Source organism: Lytechinus variegatus, chromosome 7, assembly GCF_018143015.1.
Source record: "Lytechinus variegatus isolate NC3 chromosome 7, Lvar_3.0, whole genome shotgun sequence".
Lineage (NCBI taxonomy): Eukaryota > Metazoa > Echinodermata > Echinoidea > Temnopleuroida > Toxopneustidae > Lytechinus > Lytechinus variegatus.
In genome coordinates, this window is record NC_054746.1 from 26,413,335 (window position 1) to 26,433,496 (window position 20,162).

Here is a 20,162-nt window from a genome sequence, read left to right on the forward strand (position 1 = left end):
AAAGAGAATACTATCAAAGATAATTACAAAGTCGAATACGGTGTTAGTGACAATACAGAAGGAATTTCGTTTTACATAAAGTGTAAATTAAAGCATAGGTAAAACAAATTTAAACATAAATCGATTCAGGCTTCTGACAAAGTATGTTCCATAGCTATATATCTCCCCACTCGATGTAACTAAAATGATAATTCAATATATTGAATATATGGAAAGCTATATATATAGCTATAGCTATATAGCATCCCACTCCATATGACTAAAATAATGATGGAATATCAAAACAAAATAAGCGCAAGGCAAGACAACAAAGGCACAATAAAACCAACATATCAGTTTGTCCTCGTGTATATAATATTGAAGTATTTACACATTTTACAGGGGTTGATCACACACACTGAAGTAATTAGAATACCAATTAACATAGGGTTGCGAAACAAAATTAACCAGGTGGATTCTCGACTGCGAGCATTATAAATTTATGCCTCCGCTCTCCGACATCAGTTTATCTAAGGTAATGTGTCATCACTTAATTTCTAAAATTTTCAAAAGTGATCATAATGTAATCAGAGTGTCAGATCGAAGCTAATCAATTAAATCGCCATTACTATGCATACATGATGACCCAGATGCTGCGGGAGCGGGGGTTGCAGGGCATTTTAGCCTCCACTAGTTTTCAGTACGTAAACAAAAATGTGACAATCGCCATCTTGTATTTTCAACCTCCTACTTTTAAAATCGTTCTTTAGTTCAGCCCTTGATCTGAGAGACTGAGACCAAAACTTGAAGTTGATCTGCTAAACTGTTCTTTTGTAAACGCAAGAAGGAAAAGGAGATGGGCAGATGGATGGACAGCCCGGGACAACCAAAAAAACTATCATAGCTATGGTCATAAAAAATGTACAAGCTTAAATCTGTCCACGTCTCTGTCACATTTTAACAGGTTTGAATATCAAAAACAAAATAAAATAACTTCCTCTTATTTCACCTCAATATTTGGAACTTATTTTCTATTCATAATAACGCAATATCTTCAATTGTTTCGAAGCAGAACGACAGATTGCGTAAGGCAAAAACGGAATAAATAATGTATATGTCGTGACGTCAAGATTCAACGTTTATTCAAGTAAGGCACATTAGCATCAAACTCTCTTCTTGACAATCTCAATCAAAATGTATATATATATATATAAAAAAGTACGCTATGTTGATTTACAAGTCTTAAAAAATACATAAAATGCAAGGTGACAGAACAAAAAGTGGGTTAAAACTGAAGTGTTCATCGCCTATTGGATGAAGAAATGGTATTCGCTTTCTAATGGACGAGGAAAGCTAGGGGGGGGGGGGTAACATCGATCCACCACTGTATTGTATTTTCGAAATGATTTCAAAAGTCATTTATATTTCATTAAAGTTTTTCGACAAATTTTAGCCGAAATTCTCAAATTAAGATGAAGCAGAGTGCTTTTATGATACAGTATAAAAAGAAGTGTAAACAAAATGAAATCAAATTCATTGATAAGATATCGTTGACAATCACCGGAAAGAAAGAAACAGAGGGAGAACATTACAGTACACATAAATGCATGATATTGATGAATCGCTTTAAGTCTTTCAATGTCTTGGCCCTCTTCTCCTGGTTGAGTCTTCGAGATTTAAGAGTGATCGTTCTGATCATAAATTAGGTTTCCTCTCGAAATTGTATCTCAAATCATTGTTCTTGAATATCAATTTGTAACTCGCATGAATCATACATTATTTTTTAGTCAAATCCCAAGGACACATTTGACTTATCGGCCTATCAAGAACTCACAACTACAACAGCATCTGGTGGGGCCTCGCTGCTCTTGTTTTCATCAGGTTTACCTTCCTCATTTTCTTCTGGTTCTACCTCATTCTGTCCACAGAGAATGATCATGCGATACAACTGGAGCAGGATGACGAGGATGTTTTTACATGTGAAGAAAACCATCATAATACTGAAGATCTTGACTTCTATCATCAGGTAGAGCCGCATGGCCAGGAACGGACCGTCTTGCATGATCAGGGTGACCATCATGGACCACATTTCATTCCGGCAGCATAAACAGCAAGAACAACACTCGGCAGAGCAGCTATTGCTGCCATCCTGCAGAACGACACGACGTCGCTTCCCGGCCACCGACGTCAACACGAGACAGAACTGCACCAAGCTCCAGCTCCAGATGCCGAGGATGAGAACGATAAGGATGACATCGCAGAATACCTTCTCGTCTTTGAGACTTTCGAGGTTGAATTCCAAGATATCAGCAGCCATACCGATGTAGACTAGGAGGAGCTGGGAAAGTTGGTCACGGGTAAGGTCACCTTTAGGAAGGAGCCATCGGCCGAGGATAAGCAAACACAAAAGAGTCTGTTGAAGGATGAGCTCCCATTCAACCGATGAAAATTCCACGGGAATGGTGACCTGGAAACAACATAAAGCACAAACGGATACAGTTAAAGTGTAAGAGACAAGATGTTCAGATTCTTTAAATCATAAACTACTGAACAATGACCATGTTTTTCGGATATAAATCAAAAGACTCTGTTTGACAACAGTATAGGAAGCCTGACGTAGGTATTGCAACTGGGGATAAATTTTTACAGAGATATTCGTGAAAATATGGAACAAATCATGCGTGTAACGACAAATGGCACAAAGTTTCTGGTGGGTGTTTCATAAAGCTGTTCGTAAGTTAAGAGGTGACTTTAAAAACGACTGGTGATCCTTTGTTGTGGTGAATGATATTCACCATTAAAGATTAATTGATGATTATTCAGCCTTAAGAAAGGTTCACCAGTCGTTCTTAAGTCACTCTTAACTTACGAACAGCTTTATGAAACATCCACCAGATCTAAGTATATCTTGGTTCAGGAAAAAAAAAACATTTTCACATTCCGATTCTATATACCCAATAGCTACGCAGAGTACTAACGTTTGCGCGTGGACCTTAAAATGTGGCTAAACGAGGTTTCGGTGAAAGATGGTTCTGAAAGGTCTGAACCCTATCAGTATAAAAGGGATGGCAAATAATCTTGTCGGGTAGAGCTTGTCACAGTATGGTTGATACTCTTTGCTTTGTCGGAGAAACAGATAGAATATCAGATGTTCACAACTAAAACATTATTTGCAAAACTCTTAGTATAAGCATTGACCTACTATAGCAAAGGCACTGAAACATACTCTTGTTCAGTGTCCATTATTATAGAGAATCTGGCCGATCCGGGTTTTTTTTTTAATATTAATAACATGTAACAATTAAGATGGATTTTTCTTTTATTTGTCCAGCGAAAAAATAGTGCAGCATAGCTTATTCAAACAGACAAGACTTACCCCTTGTACTGCATCAAGTGATGATGAATTGTAGACTGTGTCCGCCGAACATTCCTCCCATCCCTGTTCATCTCTGTAATCTATCCTTGTGTTGTAGAGATCAAACTGGAGGAGCCAGAGGCTTGGGACCACAGATAGGAGATACAGGAGAACTGAAGGACAGAGCCTGCATTGATACAGGGGAGGGGAAACGAAACAGTCAATCAAATTAGGTATATATCTTGGTTCATGAACGTGTAAATAAATTTGAATGAATAGATAGACTACACTCTAACAAGAAATGCTAACTTAAAATATGAAAGGTTGGAGTGACAACATTTTCTTAATGTTGCATTTACCACTTTAAATGGTGCTACCCAACACTTAAAATGTTGGATTCAGCTTTATACAAGGTTGGATGTAACATTTGGAAAAGGTTGTCTCTCCTCCAACCTTTCAAATGTTGATTTAACATTTCGAATATTTAGTTCGTATTACTATTATAATAGTAATACGAACTAAATATATTATTAGCAAAAATAATGTTGATAATGAATTGTTATACATTACAGTTGCGGATCCAGGATTTTTCGATAAAAATTTGACAAGAAAAAAAAAAGAAAAAAAAGTTTTCCCCTCAAATTTAAGGTCATTTCGTCAAGCAAAAAAAAAAAAATAAATAAAAAAAAAGGTTCTCACTTTCAAAGGGGGGGGGGGGCTGTTACACCCACAAATGTAATAATCGCCCACAAATGTAATAACGCCCACAAATGTAATAACACTTTACCCACAAATGTAATAACGCCCACAAATGTAATAACACTTTACCCACAAATGTAATAATTTCACCCACAAATGTAATAATGCACTTTACCCACAAATGTAATAATTTTTGATCGCCCACAAATGTAATAATGACTTTACCCACAAATGTAATAAATTTGAAGGGATTTTTGGCAAATCCGTTTTGAACTAAAATCGTATAGTAATGCGTTCATATAGCACACAAGTGCAAAGTCTCTTTTCCTGACCCGGTTAATTAACAAATTATAACATAAATCCAAAGTCTTTATTCCAGACCCGGTTGTTTCAAAAATTATAATATAAATCCAAAGTCTTTATTCCAGACCCGGTTGTTTCAAAATTATAATACAAGTACAAAGTCTTTATTCCAGACCCGGTTATTTAAAAAATAATCATATGAGCCTAAAGTCTTTATTCCAGACCCGATTGTTTCAAAAATGATAATATAAGTCCAAAGTCTTTTCTCCAGACCCAGTTGTTTCAAAAATTGTAATATAAATCAAAAGTCTTTATTCCAGACCCGGTTGTTTCGAAAATAATAATATAAATCCAAAGTCTTTATTCCAGACCCGGTTGTTTCGAAAATAATAATATGAGCCCAAAGTCTTTATTCCAGACCCGGTTGTTTCAAAAATAATAATATGAGCCCAAAGTCTTTATTCCAGACCCGGTTGTTTAGAAAATAATCATATGATTCAAAAGTCTTTATTCCAGACCCGATTGTTTCAAAAATGATAATATAAGTCCAAAGTCTTTTTCCAGACCCTGTTGTTTCAAAAATTATAATATAAATCAAAAGTCTTTATTCCAGACCCGATTGTTTAGAAAACAATAATATAAATCCAAAGTCTTTATTCCAGATCCGGTTGTTTAGAAAATAATCATATGATCCAAACGTCTTTATTCCAGACCCGATTGTTTCAAAAATGAAAATATAAGTCCAAAGTCTTTTCTCCAGACCCGGTTGTTTCAAAAAAATAATAATATAAATCCAAAGTCTTTATTCCAGACCCGGTTGTTTAGAAAATAATAATATAAGTCCAAAGTCTTTATTCCAGAAGCGTTTGTTTAAAAAATAATTATATAAGCCAAAAGTCTTTATTCCAGACCCGATTGTTTCAAACATGATAATAAAAGTCCAAAGTCTTTATTCCAGACCCGGTTGTTTAAAAAATAATAATGCAAGTCCAGTCTTTTTCCAGACCCTGTTGTTTCAAACATCCTGATATGAATCCAAAATCTTTTTTTCCAGACCCGGTTGTTTAAAAAAATCATGATATAAATCCAAAATCTTTTTTCCAGACCCGGTTATTTAAAAGATTATAATTTTAGTCCCAAATGAGATACATTAATGACATTCCAGTGGAATAAAAATGAGAATCGAGCTTAGTCTTTTCTCCAGACGCTAATTGTAAATTGAAAATCAAGCATAGTCTTTGCTCCAGACCCGGTAACTAAAAGCTGGAACTTTATAGTAATGTGTTTATATAGCACAAAAATGCGAAATCTTTTTTCCAGACCCGGTTAATTAAACAATTATAAGTCCAAAGTGTTTTTTCCAGACCCATTTATTTAAAAAATTATAATAATTATAAAAAACAAAGACCCACGATCCCATTTATGTTGAATAACATGGAAATGTAGCGTAGTCTTTCTGTCAGACCCAGTTATAAAAGTCATTAAAACACAACAACAACAACAAAACAAAGACCCAGCAACCATTAAAGGTCAAGTCCTCTTCAGAAAAATGTTGATTTGAATCAATAGAGAAAAATCAGACAAGCACAATGCTGAAAATTTCATCAAAATCGGATGTAAAATTTATGACATTTCAAAGTTTCACTTATCTTTAACAAAATATTTATATGAACGAGCCAGCTACATCCAAATGAGAGAGTCGATGATGTCACTCACTCACTATTTCTTTTGGTTTTAATTGTTTGAATTATAGATTATTTCAATTTTTACGAATTTGACGATTAGGACCTTGCCTAAAGCACAAAATGTTAAAATAATAAATTTCCACGTGTTGCAGGGAGGAATGAAACTTCATTTCACATGACAATGACGAGAAAATAAAAATATTTCATATTTCATTTAAGAAAATACAAAAGAAATAGTGAGTGAGTGATGTCATCAGTTCCGCATTTGCATACCGACCGAGATGTACATATAACTGTTTTGTGAAATGAAGCGAAACATTAAAATGCCATAACTTTCTTATTTTACATCCGATTTTGATGAAATTTTCAGTGTTATGCTTGTTGAACTTTTCTCTTTTTATTCAAATCAAGTTTTTGTTGGGGTGGACTTGTCCTTTAAAAAAATAATTTTTTGTATATTCCTTCCTTTTTTCTATGAAAAAACCTAAATAACAAAACATTTTAATACATATGAAAAAAACCCTGAGAAATAAGATATCAGTAAACAATAGGGGGATTACTTCCCGAAAACGATAAAGTTGTTGATTGACGATCTATGATATATTATATAAAAGAAAAACATTCTAACAAGAGGGGATAACCATTCCATTCCATGTTTTTGTTTGGCAATAAGTCATGATTGACTATTTTTGCCACCCACTGTATGAGAAGTAGGGTAGCAATTTTTTTAAGTATTATTTTTATTACTTCTTTTTGTCTCACCTGCATAGCAGAGTGAGACTATAGGCGCCGCTTTTCTGACGGCGGCGGCGTCAACATCAAATCTTAACCTAAGGTTAAGTTTTTGAAATGACATCATAACTTAGAAAGTATATGAACCTAGTTCATGAAACTTAGCCATAAGGTTAATCAAGTATTACTTAACATCCTATTAGAGTTTCATGTCACATGACTAAGGTCAAAGGTCATTTAGGGTCAATGAACTTAGACCATTTTGGGGGAATCAACATCAAAATCTTAACCTGAGGTTAAGATTTTGAAATATCATAACTTAGAAAATATATAGACCTGGTTCATTAAACTTAGGCATAAGGTTAATCAAGTATCACTGAACATCCTCTGTGCATTTTAGGTCACATGACCAAGGTCAAAGGTCAATAAACTTTGGCCATAATGGGGGTATCTGTTGAATTACCATCATAACTTTGCAAGTTTAATGATCTGACTTTTGAAACTTGGACATAAGAGTAATAAAGTATCACTAAATATCCTGTGCAAGTTTCAGGTCACATGATCAAGGTCAAAGGTCATGTGAGGTCAATGAATTTTGGCCACATTGTTTTCTTTTGTTGAATTACCATCCTATCTCTGTAAGTGTATTGGTCTACTTCATAAAACATGGAAATAAGAGTAACCAAGTATCACTTAACATCTTGTGCGAGTTATAGCAGTTTTCAAAGTCAGCACTGCTGCTATGTTGAATCGCGTGATGCAGGTGAAATGGTCAGAGGCATTCCACTTGTTTATTATTATTATTTCTTGTATATTCATTCCTTTTTTTATGAAAAAAACACACAAAACCTTTAAATACATATAAAACAAAAAACTGAGGAATAAGATATCAGCACACAATATGGGGATTACTTCCCGTAAACGATAAGGTTGTTGATCGACGATCTATGAGATATTATATTAAGAAAATCATTCTAACAAGAGGGGATAACGTTTTAACAAGTTCTTCGGTACTTTAAATTTTCAGTGTCCCAAGCACCATTTGTAATATATTCAGCATTTTTTTTATTACTTACAATTCCAATAATCTCAGTGGCCTAAGATATATTTTCTGGGGTTATAAGTAAAGAGAGAGAGAGAGAGAGGATTTATGTGATCAAGAAGTGATAAGATAGGAAAAAAACTGATTTGAAATTACTGAGAGAGAGACAGGCAAAGAAAGAAGAGCCCCTCCCACACCCGTACTATAGTTACGGAGTTAGGCTGTCTCGTCGGTGGATTCAGGTCCATCAATATCTTGAGGTTTAATCTTTCCAGGGGGCAAACGTGTGTGTGTTTGAGTTTTGTCAGACGTGTCTCAATCAGATATGATTATTACGTCTGGGACCGACCTTTAACGTCACCATCCGAAAGACGTGACCAGGGCTCGAACCTCGAACCTCTGCATCAATTTGTAACTTCCCCACATAGCTTGGATTACAGGCGCACGCCACAACGCCCAGTCTTTAAATATGGTGTAGTCTTTGCTCTAGACCCATGCAGTTATTTCAAAATAGGAAATTATTAGAAACGATAAAAACAGACAAACAATATTAACAAAGACGCCACAATATCATTGATGTAGAATAAGGTTGTTGTTGTTGTTGTTGTTATTTTGGGTTTTTAAGGCGCGTACCATTCAGATCTGAATATTGACGCCTTTTATTAATTTGACGTTTTTGTGGTATGCCTTATTATCACAGGGTTTTATATTTTGGGAGATGCTGGTGTCTAAGTTTTTAGATTAATCTTTTGCTTAATTTGTATTTTAAGAGAACTGGATGTGGGGTAAAGACAACTCTCTAAACCCAAGCATTTTAACTGGGTTTAATTTTAAAGATTGGTCTTAGCTTTGATTTTTTTTTCAATATTTGTTTATCTTATAAATAGCTGGGTCTAGACGAAGGTCTAAGCATAATAATGATGTTATTTAACAGGAATAAGAATATGACAAAGTCTTATGTTTTTAAGATTGTTTGAATTAATTTCTAAATGACTGGGTCTGGAATAGAGACAACGCTCTAAACATGTGCTTTTGTACCTGGTCTTAATTTAGAGGATTGTTGGTTCTTAGATTCGTTGTTGGGGGTTGGGTTTTATTGTTTTTTTATTCTTGAAATAATTGTATCTGCAGGAAAGTCTACAATCGATCTCCATGTTATTCCACAGTAGTTAGATTATTGGGTATTTGTTTTAAACAATTTTATTTTTAAATAATAACCAAGTCTGGAAAATGGACGTTTTCTTTGCAAATTGATAATTACAATGTTTTGTAGGGTCTTAGTATTTTTATACAAAATAATGTGGGTGTGGGGTACAGACATATTTTTTACTGGGTGTAACTTTTGAAAACTGGTTTTAGATTTGATTTTCTTTTTTAATTCATTTCTTAGATAACCTGGTCTGGAGGAAAGAGTACGTTTTACAACTCATGTTATTCCAAGAGAATATGATAGGGTCTTATGTTAGAAGATTTTTTTTCGTAATTTTTGTAATGATTAGGTCTGGAATAAAGACAACATTCTAAACCTCTTTTTAAAAACATGTTCTTAGGTTCAAGGATTGCTTGGTGTTAGATTTGGAGTTATTTATATTTTTACTCTTAGCCTTATTTTGAAAAACAAATGACTGGGTCTGGCTGAATGACTACGCTATATGTCCATGTTATCCAGCATTAATAAGATTATGGGGTCTTTTGTTGTTGTTGTTGTATTGTTATTTACAATTTTTGAATAACAGGGTTTGGAGAAAAGGCTAAGCTCGATTTTCTTTTTTTCCACTGGAATATCATTATGGTATCTTAGTTTGGACTTACATTATAATTTTTGAAACTACTGCGTCTGGAAAAAGACTTTGGTCTTTTGTGCTATATAAAGGCATTACTATAGGGTTTTAGTTTTTAGTTTTAAATAACCGGGTCTGGAGAAAAGACTATGCTTGATTCTCAATTTACTCATAGCGCGTATATTTACAATACGTTCAGTATCATTTAAAACAACAACAAAGACTTTGATTCCACCAGTTTTAATTAACTGGATCTGGAGAGAAGACTAGGCTCGATTCTCATTTTTATTCCACCGGAACATCATTATCGTATCTTAGTTTGGACTTAAATCATAATATTTGAAACAATCGGGTCTGGAATAAAGACTTTGGACTTATATTATTATTTTTTAAACAACCGGGTCTGGAATAAAAACTTTGGATTTATATTATAATTTTTGAAACAACAGGGTCTGGAAAAAGACTTTGGATTTATATTATAATTTTTGAAACAACCGGGTCTAGTGAAAAGACTTTGGACTTATCATTTTTGAAACAATCGGGTCTGGAATAAAGACTTTAGGCTCATATAATTATTTTTTAAACAACCGGGTCTGGAATAAAGACTTTTTACTTATATCATATTTTTTTAAACAACCGGGTCTGGAATAGAGACTTTGGGCTCATATTATTATTTTTGAAACAACCGGGTCTGGAATAAAGACTTTGGGCTCATATTATTATTTTCGAAACAACCGGGTCTGGAATAAAGACTTTGGATTTATATTATTATTTTCGAAACAACCGGGTCTGGAATAAAGACTTTTGATTTATATTACAATTTTTGAAACAACTGGGTCTGGAGAAAAGACTTTGGACTTATATTATCATTTTTGAAACAATCGGGTCTGGAATAAAGACTTTAGGCTCATATGATTATTTTTTAAATAACCGGGTCTGGAATAAAGACTTTGTACTTGTATTATAATTTTAAACAACCGGGTCTGGAATAAAGACTTTGGATTTATGTTATAATTTGTTAATTAACCGGGTCAGGAAAAGAGACTTTGCACTTGTGTGCTATATGAACGCATTACTATACGATTTTAGTTCAAAACGGATTTGCCAAAAATCCCTTCAAATTTATTACATTTGTGGGTAAAGTCATTATTACATTTGTGGGCGATCAAAAATTATTACATTTGTGGGTAAAGTACATTATTACATTTGTGGGTGAAATTATTACATTTGTGGGTAAAGTGTTATTACATTTGTGGGCGTTATTACATTTGTGGGTAAAGTGTTATTACATTTGTGGGCGTTATTACATTTGTGGGCGTTATTACATTTGTGGGTGCAACAGGGGCACACTTGGGTGAAACCGGTATTTTACATCACAAATGTTGATAATGGCTCTCAAAGGGGGGGGGGGGCACGGGTCGGCTGTGCCCCCTTGGATCCGCCAAAAAAAAACCGCACAGCTTTAATTGCTTTTGCAAAAATATCTTACATGCCAATGACACAGTTACCATAGTTATAACTCTTTATGGTGGGTCAATTTGAGCAATTCAATAGTGAAAAGAGGCCTCAACTGAAATTGTTGACCAATATTGTTTATTATACCTGGTATTTCTGTCTGGGGATGATGGGAAGTAGCGGAGTATTTGTTTTGCTCTTGATTTTGTTTGCTGAATCGATGATCGATACAATTCCCCCTCCTCACAGTACGTGTTTCTTATTCGTGATATTATATGGCAGGAGATGGGGATAACTGCACGATGTAGGGAAAGACGCTGGTTGGGCGCTTTGGAGTATCCAAGCAATGTTATTATTCTAGAAGACTTTATTTGGCGGGTCTCGGAACAATCAATCAGGACCCCAGCAAGGATCTGATAAATAGCGAGACAAAATCCATAAGATTCCGTGCGTATCTGAGCCAACCTATATACTTTTTTAGGCGGAATCGGCAGAATGGGCAATAACTTGGAATTAATCAATTCATTTTCTTTTCTTTATGCCATCGTGCCATTCAATAACCAACACGTGCGTGGTTAAACAATTATCTATTTTGTGTCGTTAACCCCCTGCTTGTATTAATGATAAAGAAATGATACAATGGAGTGTGGAAAGCACATGGCGACAAACAAACAAACAAATAATTAATACAATACATTGCTATATGCTATATCTAATGAACAAAAGAAAATATGGCAATTTAATCGGGCCCCTCACATAATAGTCCACAATATAATAATTTCTGTGTTTCAGTTGCTGCAATTACCTTTGTTGCTTCTGTTCTCGTAGGTGTGTGTTTTTTTCAATTGCCAGGCATATAGACCTAACAGAGACATTTTGGAACTGTGCCATTAAATGATTAAAGGAGAATGAAACCATTGGAACAAGATAGCTTGTGTGAAAACAGAAAAATCAAAGAAACAGATCAACGAAAGTTTGAGAAAAATCGGACAAATAATGAGAAAGTTATGAGCATTTGAATATTGCGATCACTAATGCTATGGAGATAGCAAATTGGCAATGCGACAAAGATGTGTGATGTCACTTGTGAACAACTCTCCCCATTACTTTAGTATATATTTCACTAGAATTACCTCTTTTATCACATCTATCCTTAAATTATGTGTTCTGTCTACATGAGGTCATGTAATACTTATTTTTTAACAATACATCATGTACAAAGAGTTTGTATCATCATAAGAAAAAGCAAAAAGAGACATTTTGAGGGTATTTTATAGTCCACCAAAGGGAAAGTTGTTCATCAGTGACATCACACATCCTTGTCGCATTGCCAATGTGAGGATCTCCATAGCATTAGTGATTGCAATATTCAAATGCTCATAACTTTCTCACTATTTGTCCGATTTTTCTCAAACTTTCTTTATTCTTATTCTTTGATTTTTCTGTTTCTACACAAGCCTATTTGTTCCAAAGGTTTCATTCCCCTTTAAATGATTGTGTATCTCACTGATCAACTAATGTGAGCGCGAAGCGTGAGTTGAAATTTTAGTATATTTTGACCCGAAACAGGGACAATTTAAGGACTATTTTTTTGGCATTCATGAAGAGCATACATATCTCACCATAGTCATCAAATGCGAGTGCCAAGCGCTTGCTTATTTTGTTAGAATTACATCTAAATCAGAGCTGCCAACCTGGACAAGAACATTTCAGTATTTTTAAAGCTGAAAATCAGTATTTTGGCGTGGAAATCAGTATTTTCAAAGAAATATCATAGGACAACACATAAAACTTAAACTTGAAAAATCAGTATTTTGCATGAAACCATCAGTATTCTTCTCATTTTTCAGTACTAAATACTGAAAATTAGTAGGCAGCTCTGCTAAATACATGAAACACTTTTTGTAATCGTTGTAATCATTATGATACGTATCTTACTAAGCAAATATTGCGAGCGCGAGCTGAAAATTTGTGAAATACAGACCTGAAAAGGGGCATATTCTCATGAAGGATTGTAGAAATTCACTAAGACCACACGTATTTCACTAACCAATTGATGCGAGCGCGAAGTGCGAGCTGATTTTTTTTTATATCAGACTAGAAAAAGGGACATTTTAAGAACTGTTTTAGGAATTCATGATGAGCAAACGTATCTCACCAATCCACTAATGCGAATGAAAGTACGGACTGGAAATGTTATTTATTCAGACCTTGAAGTAGTCATAAAAAGAAGCATACTATTATGTCACTACATAAAACAATAATATATATATATATATATATATATACTATATCCTGAAAACAATAGGATTAAATTCGGATGGTGATTAAAAGAATGGATATTTGGTCATGAATGATTGCTTATAACTTTGACAAAGGCAAAAGCGTGACATCTTACTTTTCCTGTATCGTCATGGCATCTTTTATTAATTTAATATCTGTTTCAAAGATTGCTATACATATCGAAGATTAATACTGCGGTTATTCCAAACAAAATAATAGTGCGATGTATGTATGCCCATGTATGACCTTGTTTATATATAAAGTATGCGATTTTCCATTCCAGTGTGCAAGGTCAGGTGACCTCGTGCATTAAGAAAATGTAAAACATTTAGTTGCCATGTTGTCCCATTTACAAGATTTTTTTTTTCAAATTCGGCGGGCAAAAAAATTAATAAGAAATTAGAAAAAAAAGGTTGTCACTACAGAAATGAAGGTGAACTCTGTCAAAAATGACAAGCAAAAGAAAAAAGGGGTTTTCTACAAAAAAATGAAAGTGATTTTGGTAAAATTTCTACTTTTTGGCATACCGATTGGTTTGCAGGGGGGCTGCCGACATGTATGTATACATACGAAGCACCCCCCCCCCCATATCAACCAACCCCCAGGATGACATAACATTTGCTCTTGCGACAATTTCTCTGGGCTTAATTTCGTCAATATGTAGGGTTATAGGGTTGCAATAGGGTATTACGTTAGGTTTGGGTTAGGTTTAGGGTAGGGTATAGTTAAACATAGGGTTGCAGTTGGTTATTCGATTAGTTAGAGAGGAGCAATGTCGCCGGAGGAAAATGTCATAGAACCTTTCGAAGGGCCATGTTGACCGACCCCACCTCCCCCCCAAAAAAAGAGGCACGACAGATGTACGCAACAGGAGAACTGCAAAGGGAGCAATTCATCAACGTTTTGTCTGACAAGTTGTCGGATTTGACAACTTTCCTTGATTTTGACTGGATGAGAAGCACTGTTATTATGGTTACTGTCGAATAAAACGTCCAACAAGTCCTTTCACGATCAATGTTCCACCGAGAACAGAATAGTATGTTATTTTGAACAACTTTTAAAATGAGATATGAAGAGATACAGTTACAATGGGAAAGAGAGGTTGGAGGAGGGGGAGAAAGAGGTGAGAGAAAAGAAAACGAAGAGAAGAGAAGAGGGAGAGAGGGGGGGGGGTGGTATACAAACATAAATGTTTGAGGTAAAAACTGTGGTGTTAAAACTGACACCAATTGGTGTTAATAATAGAGGACCACACCCTGAGGTGTTAAAATTACACCTTAAAGATTGAACATAACACCAAAGAGTGTAAATATAACAACCAAAGGTGTTGTAATAACACCTATACATGTAGGTGTAAAACTAACACCACCAATTTAACACCGGTGTAAAATAACTGGTGTGGTCCTCTATGTACACCGGTTAACACCAGTTTTTTCGGCAAGACCCTCCGTTTTACTTTCAAATACAAATGTCATATTAGGTTTTTTTTATTTGTTAAATTGTGTTCCTTAAGCATAAGATTATGTGATATATATTTTATTATGTTTTGCAGTATTTTCGACCTTGTCATGTTATATTTGTCATTCTTATGTTGTGAAACGGAAATCAATAAAATCAAAATCAAAGAAATAGAAAAACACCACAGTTCCGGGTATGTATACAGTCTATAATCATGATAGCTGATCTTAATGTTTTGTTGATGTCGTGGGAAAGTCAATCATAAAAATCTCTAATGGTTATTGATAAGTTCACGCAAGAATAACCATGTCTATGCCAAAAGTGTCGCACAAAAATAGATTTCATTTTCATTATTTCTAGCCGCGAAGGAGTATTAATGTTTACATCAGAATCGTTCGATTAAAGCATGTTCTAGTAGGATCCATGATTAAACTAACGGCAATCTATATCAGACATCCACAACGTGTAATTCAGTACCATTTACTTCTGGTCAAAATGTAGATTTTTATTTTCCTTAAACCTTATTTCATATTATTTTGCTATTGATTTGCCTGTCCGAAACTGAAAGAAAAAACATCAGATTCGGACTTCGTTCTTTAAAGGACAAGTCCACCCCGAAAAAGGATGGCTCGAATAAAGAGAGAAAAATCAAACAAGTACGACACAGAAAATTTCATCAAAATCGGAGGTAAAATAAGAAAGTTATGGCAATCTAATTATTTTTCTTAATTTCACGTAATAGATTATATTCACATCCTGGTCAGTATGCAAATTAATGGAGAGACTGATGACATCATCCACTAACTATTTCTTTTGTAATTCATTACATGAAATATGAAACATTCTAATTTTCTCCGCGTTGTCATGTGAAACATAGTTTTATTCCTCCCTAAACATGTGCAATTATCATTGCTTTAATATTTTGTGGTTGTAAGAAGAGTTTCCTTATTGTAAATTCTGTAGAAATCTAAATCTTGTATGATTCAAACAATAAAAATCAAAGAAATAGCGAGTGAAGGACATCATCGACTGTCTCATTTGCATGTCACTGAGTTGTGCATACACTGTAATTGTGAAAAATAAGCGAAACTTTAAAATGTCATAAGTTTCTTATTTTACATCCAATTTTGATGAAATTTTTGGTGTTATGCTTCTTTGATTTGTCTCTTTTTCTTCAAATAAAATTCTCGGGTAGACTTGACCTTTGATTAATCATTGGTCCGAAATTAGCGAAGTTGACCCAATGTATCGTATGTAACATGACTACAGCCAGGGGATTTTCTGGATTCCGCGGAACCCCGACGCTCACCAACAAAAAAAAATAAAGAAAAAGTCTTTCATTTTAGCTTGGTGACTGGAAAGTTCCAGGGTTTCCAATAATCCCCCTCCCCCAGAAGCCGCCATTGAGTTTCCTTGGTATTTGGTCAGAATGTGTATCGGGAAAAGGGTTCACTTCTTCTAATTCAGAACCCCCAATAACTCCTGGCTACGGCCCTTACCGGGTAAATCACATTTCACGTATAGGCACTGAGAACACTCCTACCGTCTTGGTGTTCATAGTGTAAAATTCTGTTCTGTTAATTGTTGAGCATTTTAATAGCGTGCATGGCATCATCATAATTATAGTCCACGATGTAAACACACTGTGTGATACCGCGTCTCAATTAGAATGTTGAATTACGGTTTACTTCATGTTTGACGTTTGAAGTTGGAATTTCTATATTTTGCACATGATAAAAGCAATATGACGGTTAAATGAAATTAGAATAACAAAGACGAAAACGTGTTTGCATATGAGAAATGATATATATATTTTTTTACAAAAAACAATACTTGTACCAATTTAAGTCAAATTATGAATCAAATAAGCGGAGTAGTCTATTTTAATGATTTTCATCCTGTTCAGTATCATGAGCTTAAAATTTCCGGTTTTCGGGTATGTATATTGCAGCTTGCGCTTCGCGCACACTTTTTGAGATAATACATCTTAATTATTACGCAAGACTTTTGAAAGATGACTCTTTAAAGTACTAATATACTATACTCCCTCTTATTTACACCCATAATTAAGGACACTTTCTCCCTCACTCGCTGGTTGCACCCCCATTCAATATGTGGTCCCTTAAACATTATAATCTGGCTATGACCCATGAATTTGTTTCAGTAAAAATTATATTAACATCATCATCATCATTGTGTGTTATCTTGGCCTTATAATACCGTTTTCACTGGTATTCAGGAAAAATAAGTACATGAATTAAAACGATCAATCAAAACAAACGATAACCCATCATTTGTATACCTCTATCTTGTGAAAGGTCTGCGGGTTTACAAATGCATCCATTCCAGGTATAACCATCAATTGGAGGATAGGGGCAATATTAGATCACTTCTTTACATACTCATTAATATGAAGATACAATTTATGATTGATATACAAGAGTCATCGCAGATACATACCTATATACACACTCTATCGTTCTCATTTGACATATTATACACTTATGGTAATTGTAATTGTCAGAAATAAATTTTATGTAAAAAAAAAACACTAGCTACACTCCTGCTAGACAAGAAACTACTCGACACGTTGAAAAGCTATCATTGTGTAAGCCTATACATGTATGTACCAACACTTTATATACTTTTCTAAATATGACAATATTTTTCAGGCAAGCATTTTATTTCATGAATATTCTTTGACCATTTAATCGTTTGTTGTTGTTGTTGTTGTTTTCGCTTTTTTTAGTTGTTGGTATACCGCGAAATTTTACTTTTCATGTTTTTCCCCTAGGTACTACTTATAATTTTCCGTGAAAACCTTACATGTACTTTAATTGCACTCTCCTGTTCAATCAAATTTACAATTCACACATACTGTCTAATTATCTTACAACTTACCATTTCCATTCTCCATTTTCAGTACAACCAAAAGTTATACCCATCTCAACAGGCAAAACTATTAGAGGCGCCAGGAGAACGTAGTAGATATTTGATTGGTATACACTTGTAGCCCGCCACGTTGCTAGAATCCCATGCACGGCAAAGAAAACTCGGGCCAGAAGGCCTTTGGCAATTGAAATGATACCCATTGTGACAGTTTATGTTCTCTTGATGGTTATATGGAAGAAAATATGTCCACTCTGTTTGGCGACGTATGGAGTCGATTTTGGCACCCTCAACTCACATGAAGATTCCCCCGAACGAACTCTTATGAAGTAAGAATGTCCGCATTGAATGTAGGTCTATGTCTGTATAGTCAACCGGTTTCACTGCAGTGATATATCACAACTATAATACATGTACTTTATTCGTAGCAAAGTCTTTGTAGAAAAGTGTTCATCTCAAATTTGCAAACCTGAACCTTGTCGTCTTGAAGAAAAAAAATTGCAGAATAAAGCTGAATTCATAAATATATTTCCTTGTATATACCTTTCTGAAGGCAGATCATCCAGTATTTGATTGACGAACTATTCTGCTAAACCCAAAACTGTTATATGCTTCTATGTACGTCATTAAAGTTACCCAAAGTATTGTATCGATTTTGTGGGTTTTCTGTGTTATGCAGCTCAGTGAGTAACAACTACCTCACAATTCCTCAAGCTATTGTACCGAAAGCTCAAATCGGCTTGATTGGGGGCCTTCTTTTTTCCACCCCTCTGGTCACGCCTTTGTTACCGAGACGGAATTATCGACGAAGTCATATTATTCGCATTGAAAGCCCCTCCGGTTGTTTGGCGGGGCCGTATCCCTAGTAACACCGAGACCGTTTTGCTCACACGGCATCACGGGAGATCTATTAAAAGTTAAACCAGTGTGCAAATCGGTAGTGTTCAATTCCGAGAAGACAATTCCCGTTATTTTTGTGGTTGGTGACCCCTTCACCTTGGTCGATACATCTTACGTAAATTTGATAAATTGTTTCTGCTCACGGGGTAGAAAGTAATTGTTTTCAACATTTTACGCGTCAAACGTATAATCAATAAACAGATAAAAAATCAGTAAACATGAAAAGGAAAACACAGATCCAAGGAATTTGATGCCCCCTCCCCCGTTCGGCAAGCAGAAAGTTTCCTACGGTTTAACGTGCTCTCAACCTATAATTAATAAAAACGGTAAAAACAAAAGCAACAAACTAAAATATATTTATTGTATCCATGCAAGAAGAAAAAAAGGATCATAGAAATGTTGGAGTTCGTTTGTTTGTCAATGTATCTATAAACGTTATGATTTCCCAGAAGTAATGTAAAATGCGAAGATTACGAAGCGGTGACACAATTCAATTGATAACTGACGTAGATGAATTATCATTGCTATGTTGTTATGTTTGTTGTAGCTCCAAATTCGATGATACAGACACAATGAAATATATACTATAATTTCTTTTATAATTTCCTATAAAGCGCCTTGAGCACTATTACTATTATTATTATTATTATTATACCATTTTCTGCTGTGAAATTTATTCGGTAAAATATGTTCAGTTGAATGTTTGGTTTTACTTTTTTATGTTATGAAATGAAACATGAAAGGTGAATTATAGACATATATCCACTAGAAGGGGGATTGAATTTTGATGATAATAAAAAATATGAATGAAAATTAGAAAATATACAGAAATATATTCAGATTATTCATTAATCTTTTGAAGGAAACAATCCAGACGAAATTACATATCTCTGATTTTTATTCCTTCATTCGTGAATCTTTTGTCAAAAATTAGTCATTACCGAAAATCAAATTTTACTTCAAATGTCATAATTAGAAACTAATTTGTCTAAAGTAATATTTTCTAATACTAGCTGAATAGTGCGATCATATTATGACACATCTTTTCAATCAACGTAATGCTCTAACCATAACAATTGAGGATTCCATTAATCAAATTATTGTGTTGTCAGGATTGTAATCACCTAATTGCAACGTGGTGCCCTTGCGATATCGGCATTTTTTCATCCTTAAGAACTGTCTTTTCGGTGTGGCACTTTCATCCATTAAAGGCATAAGGAGATCTTTTTGAAGAGGAGAAGGGGTGTGAAGTACACACAAACCAGTTTAGGATACATTCCGAGCGCGAAGCGCAAAATTATTGGTTTAATACTATGGGCATTGCTAGAATATTAATAAGACACATTGATAGCCTTTGCCCTTGTTGTTACTTCGGTACAACCGAAACTTTTGATGAAGAATTAAATCTTAGTCTTATAAGCCTGAATGCAGAGATCAATATTTACAAATATTGTAGAAGAACAATGTCACCTTATTGAGATAAACCGAATGTGAAGGAACAGAGAAGTATTATTCCGATAAAAAATAATGTGGAAAATTACCCTTCTCATTAATGTTCCTAAATTTTTACAAGCAAAACGAAAATTACAAAGGCCATTTAT

General features: G+C 34.5%; 1 protein-coding gene across 1 annotated transcript; it reads right to left on the reverse strand.

Moving 5' to 3' along the window:
• Positions 1-332: 332 nt before the first annotated feature.
• LOC121418869 (transmembrane protein 26-like) lies at positions 333-18,302 on the reverse strand. Its single transcript, XM_041613055.1, has 3 exons — positions 17,674-18,302; positions 3,356-3,521; positions 333-2,446 (listed from the first exon to the last, which is right to left on the reverse strand). The coding sequence occupies exons 1-3, from the start codon at positions 17,862-17,864 to the stop codon at positions 1,802-1,804; spliced, it is 1,002 nt and encodes a 333-aa protein (XP_041468989.1). The 5' UTR covers positions 17,865-18,302; the 3' UTR covers positions 333-1,801.
• Between the last annotated feature and the right edge of the window lie 1,860 nt (positions 18,303-20,162).